The sequence below is a fragment of the Sinocyclocheilus grahami genome, unplaced genomic scaffold (genome assembly GCF_001515645.1).
Source record: "Sinocyclocheilus grahami isolate Dianchi unplaced genomic scaffold, SAMN03320097.WGS_v1.1 scaffold97.1, whole genome shotgun sequence".
In the NCBI taxonomy this organism is placed as follows: Eukaryota; Metazoa; Chordata; class Actinopteri; order Cypriniformes; family Cyprinidae; genus Sinocyclocheilus; species Sinocyclocheilus grahami.
Window position 1 is genome coordinate 994,781 of NW_015505276.1, and position 11,820 is coordinate 1,006,600.

Here is an 11,820-nt window from a genome sequence, read left to right on the forward strand (position 1 = left end):
TATATATATATATATATATATACTGTACAAATGTTTGGGGTCTGTAAGATTATTTTTATGTTTTTGAAAGAAGTCAATCATGCTCACCCCTTTTAATCAACAATATAGTAAAATAATTATGAAACACTACTGCTATTTAATACAACTGTTTTCTATTGTAATCTGTTCTAAAATGTAATGTATTCCTGTGATGCAAAACTACATTTTCAGCATCATTACTCCAGTCTTCAGTGTCACATGATCCTTCAGAAATCACTCTAATATGCAGATTTGCTGCTCTAGAAACAGTTTTTATTATTATTATTAGTAGTAGTAGTAGTAGTAGTATTATTAATTATTATTATTATTATACGTGATTATACGTGACGTGATGGGGAAGTCGTGGCCTAATGTTTAGAGAGTCGGACTTGTAACCCAAAGGTTGCGGGTTCGAGTCTCATACCAGCAGGGATTGGAGGTGGGGGGAGTGAAAGTACAGCGCTCTCTCCCACCTTCTACTGTGACTGAGGTGCCCTTGAGCAATACTGAACCCCCAACTGCTCCCCGGGTGCCGCAGCATATGGCTGCCCACGAGGTGGGGGGAGTGAAAGTACAGCGCTCTCTCCCACCTTCTACTGTGACTGAGGTGCCCTTGAGCAAGGTACTGAACCCCCAACTGCTCCCCGGGTGCCGCAGCATATGGCTGCCCACTGCTCCGGGTGTGTGTGTTCACGGTGTGTGTGTGTGTGTGTTCACTGCTGTGTGTGTGGATTTAGGATGGATTAAACGCAGAGCACTAATTCCTAGTATGGGTAACCATACTTGGCCACATGTCACGTCACACAATGTTAAAAACCATTGTGCTGCTTAATATTTTTGTGAAAACCGAAGGTTTTTTTCCAGGATTCTTTGATGAATAGAAAGTTTAAAAGCTTCTATGAGAATATAAATCTTTTGAAACACTGTAAATATCTTTACTGTCACTTTTGATCAATTCTGCATCCTTGCTGAATACATTTATTTATTTATTTATTTTTATTTCTATTGACCCCAAACTTTTGAATGCATTACAGCTGATCACTGATATCACTGTTGACTGGATTTTTAATGTTTTTATAAGGATAACACTGATTACTCCAAATCCAACTACCAGAATTACAGATGAATGATGTTCAGCAAGCTTATTATTACATCTGGGATTGGCGTTTGATTTAGGTCAGTGTCCCCTCAGGTGTTCAAAGTGCAAAGTGCATTAAAATGTTAATCTCTTCAGCTTATCTTTCAGCCATAGTTTAATTAAGCAACACTTACCACTGATTAGATTGAGTGCTTTGTTTGAGTCAGCATATATGTCAGCGCTAAAAAAAAGATAAAAGGGATCGAATTAAATCAAACTGCAATCTCCTGCGGTGATTTTAGGACAAAGCTTTTAAGAGTCAACTCAAGTCACCTTTATCATAGCACTATAAACAATACAGATTGTTTTAAAGCAGCTTCACAGTAATAAAGAATTGGTGATGCAAACTTCTTCGAATTTAAAAAAGCAGCTTTTCATTATTCCACTCTATATAAAAGCTCTACATGTAGATATTAGTCTTTCATTTTGATTATAAAATGATTCTCTGTCACTTGTCTTGAAGTTATTGCCACTATGAGAGACCTGAGAAAGAAGGACCGGCTGGTGGAGGCGGCGGGTGACACATACGGAAAGACCTTGACACTGCTGTCCTTGGATGTGTGCAGTGATGACTCAGTCAGGCAGTGTATTGACAGTGTAAAGGACCGCCACATCGACATTCTCAGTGAGTGCACAATGCCTTTGAACTCATATAGGCTTTGTTCATACTGCAGGGGAAATCCGATTTTATTTTTTAGATGGGCTGTTCAAAAAAATGGGCTTGTATTAAAAAAACAAAACACTGGTTGCAATAGCAATGAGACAAACCTGTGCAGTTTCACCTTGCAAGAATTTAGCAAAGGATGTTTTGCCATTGATTATGTTTCATTAGCATTCGTTATTGCAAACAATAAAATACAGTTAAAGGGATGGTTCACCCAAAAATGAAAATTCTGTCATCATTTACTCACCCTCAAGTTGTTCCAAACCTGTTTTTATTTATTTTTTCTGCTGAACACAAAAGATATATTTAAGAATGGTGGTAATCATACAGTTGATGGTCCCCACTGACTTCCACAGTAAGAAAAAAAATTACTATGGTGGTCTGGTCAGTGGGGACCAGAGAATGTTCTTCAAAATATCTTCTTTTGTGTTCAGCAGAATAAAGAAATTCACCCAGGTTTGGAGTGACTTCAAGGTGAGTAAACCTGAGAGAATTTTCATTTTTGGGTGAACTATCACTTTAAGAGAGCATTGTAGACTCGCAAAAAAGCAGTGACTAATGAAATCGTGTCAGTTAACTGACCTTGCTTGCTAAAAACCAACACATTTGATATGCTCTGTGGTATTTTACATCCGATACTTGCCCATCAAGACACCATACTGCAGGGGAAATCCGATTTTATTTTTTAGATGGGCTGTTCAAAAAAATGGGCTTGTATTAAAAAAACAAAACACTGGTTGCAATAGCAATGAGACAAACCTGTGCAGTTTCACCTTGCAAGAATTTAGCAAAGGATGTTTTGCCATTGATTATGTTTCATTAGCATTCGTTATTGCAAACAATAAAATACAGTTAAAGGGATGGTTCACCCAAAAATGAAAATTCTGTCATCATTTACTCACCCTCAAGTTGTTCCAAACCTGTTTTTATTTCTTTTTTCTGCTGAACACAAAAGATATATTTAAGAATGGTGGTAATCATACAGTTGATGGTCCCCACTGACTTCCACAGTAAGAAAAAAAATTACTATGGTGGTCTGGTCAGTGGGGACCAGAGAATGTTCTTCAAAATATCTTCTTTTGTGTTCAGCAGAATAAAGAAATTCACCCAGGTTTGGAGTGACTTCAAGGTGAGTAAACCTGAGAGAATTTTCATTTTTGGGTGAACTATCACTTTAAGAGAGCATTGTAGACTCGCAAAAAAGCAGTGACTAATGAAATCGTGTCAGTTAACTGACCTTGCTTGCTAAAAACCAACACATTTGATATGCTCTGTGGTATTTTACATCCGATACTTGCCCATCAAGACACATATTCCCTTGAGGAAAAAGAAGTACCATTTAGGATACTTAAGAAAAAAAAAGTGTACTCTCTTTAATTGCACTTAATTTCATTAATATTATATTATCTGCAAGTAAATCTTTTTAACATATATTAAAGATATATATGATATACTTTAAGATTTGAAGTACACTATAACCTCAACTACGCTTCTTTTTCACTCTATCAGTTTGATTCACGTTTATTTGTATTGCGCTTTTCACAGTACATATCGTTTCAAAGCAGCTTCACACAATTTTTTTTCTAGTTTACAAATAAGAGAGATTGGTTATCAGAGGTGACAAAGTAATGTCCTTGTGACATAAATGTACAGTTTTAAGATTATACAAATCATGCAGTTAGTTAACAATAAACACTTTAAAGCAGTCATTACATGATGTGATTACATAATGACCACCTGTTGTTTTTGTTCCTGACGAAACAGCTATTGTATTAACCTGCCACACAAATCCAATCAAATCCTATTTGACTGTTCAGACTCGAACGCATTAACAAAAAACTTTAATAGGATTTCAAACGAGTCCGCGTTTGGAGGCTTGCATCGGGCTTATACAAATTGGATTTCATGTTTTCAGCATGTTCAGACTACAAAAAAAGAAATTGAGTTGGATTGAGCAAATAAAATATTTTTTCTGCCTATGAACACATTTTAGTCTGTTCAGTCAATTTAATCTAACATAATTTTAGAACTGACACTACAGAAAACCAGACAACTAGAATAAGCGTGTGCTGACTAATGCTGACTAATATTATTTGAAAGATATGTGGTCACCATACACTCTCAGAAAAAAAGTTACAAAAGCTGTCACTGGGGCAGTACCTTTTCAAAAGGCACACTTTTGTACCTTTTAGGTACTAATATGTACACTTTAGGTACTAATATGTACCTTTAAGGTACTAACATGGACTGTTTAGGTACAAAGGTGTGCCTTTTGAAAAGGTACCACCCCAGTGACAGCTTTTGTACCTTTTTTTCTGAGAGTGTATAGATTAATACTAGTCTAGAGCCTCGGGGGACAGTCAAGACCATAACCACCCATCCTTCCTCTCTGATTTTCCAGTTAATAACGCAGGCGTGGGTTTGCTGGGCCCTGTGGAGAGCATCAGCATGGATGACATGAAGAAAGTGTTTGAGACCAACTTCTTCGGAACCGTGCGCATGATAAAAGAGGTCATGCCGGACATGAAGAAGAGGCGAGCCGGCCACATTATCGTCATGAGCAGCGTAATGGGCCTGCAGGGTAGGATGGACATGCCAGGCTTTAGAGGGCTGACTGAAACCTTCTGTGTCACACAGCTGAATGCTTGACAGTCAGAGGGACAATAGAGCCATTCAGAGTTATGCACTTAGCTGAAGAGCATTATGACAGCCAGATATGGCACATATGGTTTGGGACACTTTGGGAGGGCAGCAGAACAATGACATGATCACTGATTATGCCTCTGTTGAACTCATCTGCAGGTGTGGTATTCAATGATGTCTACACGGCCTCTAAGTTCGCCATAGAGGGCTTCTGTGAGAGTATGGCTGTGCAGCTGCTGAAGTTTAATGTGAAGTAAGTGATCCGAAGTCTTATGATTGAAAGCCTATGCGTGTCACGTCTGAATTTTTAGCATGAAAAAGTGAAAAATAACACAATGAACATATCAATGAAATATCAAATTGCGATGATATTTGTTTATAAATGTGAGGGGGGTTTTTTTCAGCAAATTAGAAAAATTCTGCATCAGACTGAAGTAGTTTTGTTTGATGTTGTTGTATAAATATATTATACTCATGTTATTTAGTTACACTTACAACACTGGTTTAGTGCCATGTGCCATTGAGAGTAATCTCATAATCCTCAAAACTCTTTATCAGCGAACTTCAGGCCACAGGAAGAGTTAAAAATTTGTAAATAAATGAATTATTTAAAATAATCAGTCTTATCTAAATTAAAAATTCTTTAAAAAAAATGTATTGAAGAACATACAGCTCTTGAAACTTCTGGAATCAAAAAAACATGTTGTGGTTAATTCAGTATATATCGACACTCCCAGTTTTTGTTAATAAAAAAAGTGTTAAAATAAGCAGTTTTGCTATAATTACAGCAGAAATATTGGAAATATCTCTCAACTGAAAAAAAATAAAATAATTTTCATTGAAAAAAAATTGCTAGTAAATGAAATAGAAACACATTGAATTAAACATGACATTTTGACGTAGAAAGAGTCAAATAGTATTTTCTTGTAAAACATTTTCCAGTAATCTTTGTTTTATATACAGTATATCTTTGAACAATCATTTTCTACAGTGAATATGGAGAGGCCTTCGATTATTGTTTTTTGAAAAAAAGGGGATTTTATTCTTAGCCTTATGAATTTACTCTCATTAAAATGCCTATAATGAGATTTGGTCTCAAGATTAATTGACTGATTTATTTACATGGCACTACAAACCTGTTGTGCTCAGACTTGGTGTAAACAGGCTTTTCATAATCCATCTTATTGGCATTAAAGTGTGCTATGGTGCTAATGTAGCATTCCTTCTATACTCCTATAGACTATCACTGATTGAGCCAGGCCCAGTGCATACAGAGTTTGAAACAAAGATGATGGAAGAGGTGGCCAAGATGGAATATCCTGGAGCAGATGCAGACACAGTCAGGTACTTCAAGGATGTGTACATACCATCATCCATCGATATCTTTGAGGCACTGGGACAAACCCCTGAGGACATTGCTAAAGTATGTATCACCGTTTGACTGCAAACATATGAACTCTACAATTGCATTGAAAACAAGCTCTAATTTTTCTACACTACCCTTTAAATCGCCACAGATTTTCATTTTTACACTAAACTTATTATTATTATTCTCTTCTTAATTACCCACAATCCAGTGCACCAAGAAAGTGATTGAATCCAGCCGACCCCGATTCCGGAATCTGACCAACAGCCTCTACACACCCATTGTGGCCATGAAATACGCGGATGAGACCGGAGGACTCTCAGTGCACACTTTCTACAACCTGCTCTTTAACTTCGGCTCACTTATGCATATCACCATGAGCATCCTCAAATGCCTGACATGCAGCTGCCTGCGCAGACGCACCATTTCTCCTGACTGAAGAGGGCAGCAGTGAGACACACACACTCCCAATTCCCTCAGTTTACAGCAGAACGGACACAACTCAGTGCAACAAACAGAAGAATACAATGCCTCAAAGGAATAATCCACATTAAAACACACATGCATAATTTGGATTTTTTTCAGATAATCACGTGAGTTACTGTCAAAACCGACATTGTTTTAAAGGAGTAAGCTGGTTTAAGTTATTACCATGATTGTCAATTATGGAGCATTTTTGCGTTATTTTTGCAAACCATACACCATAACAGACCATTCCAAAAGCTAATTGTGATGCTTATGATGTTCATGATTCAACTGAAAAAGAATCACATAGCTGCCTTTATTTGTACTAATGATTTACAATGTCTGTTTAACTCTTTCCCCACCATTGCCGGAATTTTCCAGCTTTCCGTGTTTTCACTGTCGTATGGTAGGAGGCACTATTAGACGTCTTCTGAAAGAGTACTGAACGTCTGGATCAAAACACGACTGGCAGAGACCCATCTGGGAGTAGATGAGTCTGAAGCTCGGAGGGCAGAGGACTGATGCATTGCTGTTGCCGGAAGTATTTTTAGAGGACTGACTACTGAGTCGTCAAACTATAACAACAAACTTGGGCAGACTGAGGACTGTGAAGTTTAGTTATGGAGAATGTAGTATATTTGGGTGTTGTGAGGAACTGGGATTTTTGACCAAAAGTCTGTATGGGTACAGAAATGGCAGGGAAATAAACGGACAGTAAGAGTAAGAGTATGGTTTGCAGTGAGGAAGATGAGAGGAGAGTAAATGAGTGGGAAAGTGTGGAAGAGGGAAAGAATGGGGGGGGGGGGAATGAAAGGAAGTGATATATAGGACTGTGCAAGCTTTGGGGGTGTTGATGGAAGCAATCTGCTTCATCTATGTTTTGATCATCTTTCTGAATCCGAACTGGATGTAGTCTTTGACAAAAAAAAAGATTTTCTCAGCTTTTTGTTCAAAATGTTGCATTTTCCATGAAACTTACCCACATTCAGGTGTTGATAAAAAAGAATGCATGAAGCTAGAATAAAAAGGTTTTGTTTTGTTTAAAAGCAGAGGCTCTTTTCTTTGTTTTGACACATTGCATGTTCAGATATTCATATAAAACAAAATATTCTGAGGGCCATTTCATTTTTGTGAAAATGATCAAAAACCTTGGTGGTGACTGGCAGGGAAAGAGTTCAAATCATTTCTGTCCTTTCATAAGCTAAGTCTGTTTTTATTTGAAATAACTTGAACATTTAGGTGGTCTTAAAACCCTATTTAAAAATGTGTTGATTTTGAACCTACTGTAAATAACACTGTAATGTGATCATTTTGCTCTTGTTTCATTTGTTGCATTTTTGTCTTGCTCTAGTTACTATATGTTATTTTTTTATATGCCTCATTCATTTTCTTTAATTCTGCTTCTTTAATCAGCTGTTGAGCTTAGAACAACATAAACACTGACTACACCACTGGAAACAGTGGAACAGAATTACCACATAACTGTTGTGGTACACTCAACATTAGCAGAGGCCAGACATTCTGATTTAAACCAGCAGAGGGTAACAGAGTACATTAGCAAATAAAGAAGTAGTATACAGAGGAACCGTCTGAGATCTGTGCTGTCATTACTATGGGTGATTCTCACTTGGAAGGCTGTATCCTAGTGAAGTTGTGTCCTTCAGTCTAGCCCCTCAAAAGCTTATATTATAACTCCTCCTCAAGGGTGAACACTAGAATGAGACAGTCTAGTAAGTGTGCATGGCTACATCATAAAAGTTTCAGCCCCCGCACTATACTTCATTTTAAAAATATTTTTATTAACTGAATATAAAGTGACTATTTTGGGTGATTGGAGGGCACAGAGCATAGCCTACACTTGATGCATCCTTCAAAATATGCAGAATGATGGAAATGAAGAAATGAAGGAACTTTCAAATTGAGACCGGACTTGATGTTGTGTTAGCCCAGATATACAGCCTTACTAGGATGCAGCCTTCTAGTTGAGAAACACTGTATGGCTGAATTCAAAATCACATCCTTCCATACTATACAGTAGGCAAAAAACAGTATGTGAAAAGAGTGGTATGTCCAAATTCACACTATTCATGATACAGTAGATACAAATAACCTGTATGACCTGCTACTTGTTACGAGATTCTGAAATGCGCATCCAATGGACGCTTTTCTGTCCCATGAGGCCACAGAAGAAAATTTGTGAATGGCAGTGAAGCAACACATCTGACACTGTAGGCCACATGACACCATGATGAATACAGTACCATCCGGGTAACATTAATACTACATATATTCATACTACATAGAACCTACTTTTTAACATTCACAAAGCACTTATTCAAAAGAAGGGTTATGTTATATTATATTATATTACACTTCATATGAAGTGTCCTTAACTACTATGTACTTACATTTAAATTGATAATTTGATACAATGCACCTATTGTGTACATACATGTTTTTACATTGTACTTGTAGGCCTATTTATTTATTTAATTAGGCCAATTTAAAATAAAATACCTACATGTAATTACATCTGTAATTACATTTATATTATTATTGACCCATCCCTTACACCTTAACCCACCCTTAAACCTACCGATACCACCAAACCTGTCCCTAAGTGTTGTTATTTTTTGATGTAAGTACATAGTAGTTAAGGCCACCTAATATAAAGTGGCACCAAAAGAAGTACCTACTTATAGAGTACTAGATTTCGGACAAAAACAGTGTGTACTGGGTTGAATGGGGTTAAATTATGCCCTAATGAAATTAGAGCGTTACAATTCCTAACACTGACCACATGTTGTCCATACTGAAATTTTTTTTTTTTTGATTTTACAGAGTCAAAACTGAAGGACCCCCTTCAGTCCTGTGTGTGTGTGTGTGTGTGTGTGTGTGTGTGTGTGTTTTAGTCACTATGCAAGACAAACAAAAAATGGGAAAAAGCAAAAGCTAGAATCAGAAAGTGAGAGCAAAAGATGGCAGAGATATAAAGATCATGACAGCAAGCAGAGAGACACCAAAATGAGCGCATAAGTACATTCCGACGCATTGCAGATTGGACAGCGCACACCCGGCCAATGATATGTTGATGGATATAAAGAGGTCATGGCCTAGTCCCCATCCGCCACCCTCCCTCGGCACCCCCAGCCCTCTCACACACACACTGCTTTGTGCGGAGTGAGAGAATGTGACCTGGTTCCCATCCCTGAGGAGCTGTGTTAATGACAAACTCTTCAGACAACATTGAGCATCCCTTTCGCCTCCCCCACCAGCTGTCCCTCTCAGCCGCACCACCTCAGCATGGCGCAGCTTGCAGACGGACTCTGCAGAGTCCATCCGGCCTACATCCGGCAACACGCAACCACGTCCACAGATTCTAAATGGCTGGAAACTTACACCACGAATGCATTCACGTATCAACACTGGCAGACCCTTCTGTCTGCCGCAACAAGTCCAAGGTGAGCGAGCGAGAGCATGCGTTCCTATGCATGTGTGTGTCTTCATCAGAGGCGACAGCTCAGTACAATGGGACAAAGAATCTGTCAATCACAATCAAAAGGAAAATGGAAGGCAGTCAAGAGGGGGAGGAAGGGGCCGCTGTGTGTCCCGAATATTTGGATGGGATGTGGGCCACAGAGCACAGGGGGTTGGGGAGTGGAGTGGGATGTGTCTGATTTGGGAAACGAGGGCTGAGGTTCCCTGCATTCAATAGGGGACCTCTTTACTAATTGAGCGATTGCAGGAGTTACAAATCTCATTAAACAAGACCATTATTCTTATCAGGCCATTGTGGTGGTGCAAAACAGTTATGACATAATCAGCCACAGGCTTGTCTTCCATAGGTTTTGGGGACATTTATCGTCCCGCCACAACTTTTTCTGCAGGCCTTTCTGTAGCTTAAAGGGATAGTTCACCCAAAAATGAAAATTCTGTCATTAATTACTCACCCTCATGTTGTTCTAAACCCGTAAGACCTCATCTTCGGAACACAAAGATATTTTTGATGAAATCCGAGATCTTTCTGACCATCCCATAGACAGCAAGGTTACTACCACGATCAAGGTCCAGAAACGTAGCAAGGACATCAGTAAAATAGTCCATGTGACATCAACTGTTCAACTGTAATTTTACGAAGCTACAAGAATACTTTTTGTGCACTTTGAAAACAAAAATAATGATATTATTCAACAATTCTTCTCCTCTTTATCCCTTATGCTGTGACGCGACACCATCATGGAGAGAGTATCACGACGCATGCGCTTCATGTAAACAACGCACGCACATGGTGCCGCTGCTTACGTTGAACACACACACGAGTCAACGGAAGCAAGCGCATGCATCGTGATACTGGTATTGATCGTGATAGTAAACTTGTTGTCTATGGGCGGGTCAGAGAGCTCTCGGATTTTATCAAAAATATCTTAATTTGTGTTCCGAAGATGAACAAAGGTCTTACAGGTTTAGAACAACAATAGTCCATGTGACATCAACTGTTCAACTGTAATTTTACGAAGCTACAAGAATACTTTTTGTGCACTTTGAAAACAAAAATAATGATATTATTCAACAATTCTTCTCCTCCTTATCCCTTATGCTGTGACGCGACACCATCATGGAGAGAGTATCACGACGCATGCGCTTCATGTAAACAACGCACGCACATGGTGCCGCTGCTTACGTTGAACACACACACGAGTCAACGGAAGCAAGCGCATGCATCGTGATACTGGTATTGATCGTGATAGTAAACTTGTTGTCTATGGGCGGGTCAGAGAGCTCTCGGATTTTATCAAAAATATCTTAATTTGTGTTCCGAAGATGAACAAAGGTCTTACAGGTTTAGAACAACATGAGGGTGAGTAATTAATGACAGAATTTTTGGGTGAACTAACCCTTTAAACAGCAGAACATGGCGCTAGTATCACCACAAGGTCATGGGTTTGATTCCTAGGGAAAGCAGGGACTGATAAAAATGTGTGCTTTGAATGCAATGCAAGTTGCTTTGGAGGAAAGCGTCTGCCAACTGCATGAATGTAAATGTGCAAAATGAAAGAACTTCAAAGGGAAACGCTGCAAAGTAGGCGTAGATTGGCTCTCCGAGATGTACGTTCGAGAGTTAGAACAGTAAGAGTGCGTAGGCTTCCAGCATTATCTTTGGCATGCTGGTTGCCTGACACATTCCTGCAACATCTGGTCCGTCCACAGCCTGGGTCATCTCTGGTTCAGCCCTTCGCAGTCTGAAACAACCTCAGCCTGCAGTGCAGAGGCAGGACATCACAGATCGTCAGTAGGAAGTCTGCAGGACCCAGGCCTCGGGAGCTCTGCAAGAGTAGCAGTCATCTAGACACTCTCTTCATTCTTGTCTCAGAAGATGAGAGTTTCTCTTTAGAAGTGCTGCTGGAGAAATGAAGTGCAATCAGTGGTGGTGTTGGCTGAGATAATTAGTGGATGTGCCCAAATGCCTACAGACAAATGTTCAGTTCCTCGTGTTTTCATTCAAGCTTTCTCACACTGACTTGTGCT

General features: G+C 39.0%; 1 protein-coding gene across 2 annotated transcripts in view; it reads left to right on the forward strand.

Moving 5' to 3' along the window:
* Positions 1-7,112, forward strand: part of LOC107587939 (retinol dehydrogenase 8-like) — a 9,373-nt gene extending 2,261 nt beyond the window's left edge. The window contains exons 2-7 of one of the 2 annotated variants that reach the window (XM_016275908.1): positions 1,100-1,194; positions 1,620-1,781; positions 4,222-4,401; positions 4,623-4,716; positions 5,703-5,886; positions 6,041-7,112. In XM_016275908.1, coding sequence (XP_016131394.1) covers positions 1,631-1,781; positions 4,222-4,401; positions 4,623-4,716; positions 5,703-5,886; positions 6,041-6,268 — 837 coding nt within the window. In that variant the 5' untranslated portion in view covers positions 1,100-1,194; positions 1,620-1,630 and the 3' untranslated portion in view covers positions 6,269-7,112. The remainder of the gene's footprint in view (positions 1-1,099; positions 1,195-1,619; positions 1,782-4,221; positions 4,402-4,622; positions 4,717-5,702; positions 5,887-6,040) is intronic. The other variant, XM_016275907.1, reaches the window with a different exon arrangement.
* The last annotated feature ends 4,708 nt before the right edge of the window (positions 7,113-11,820 follow it).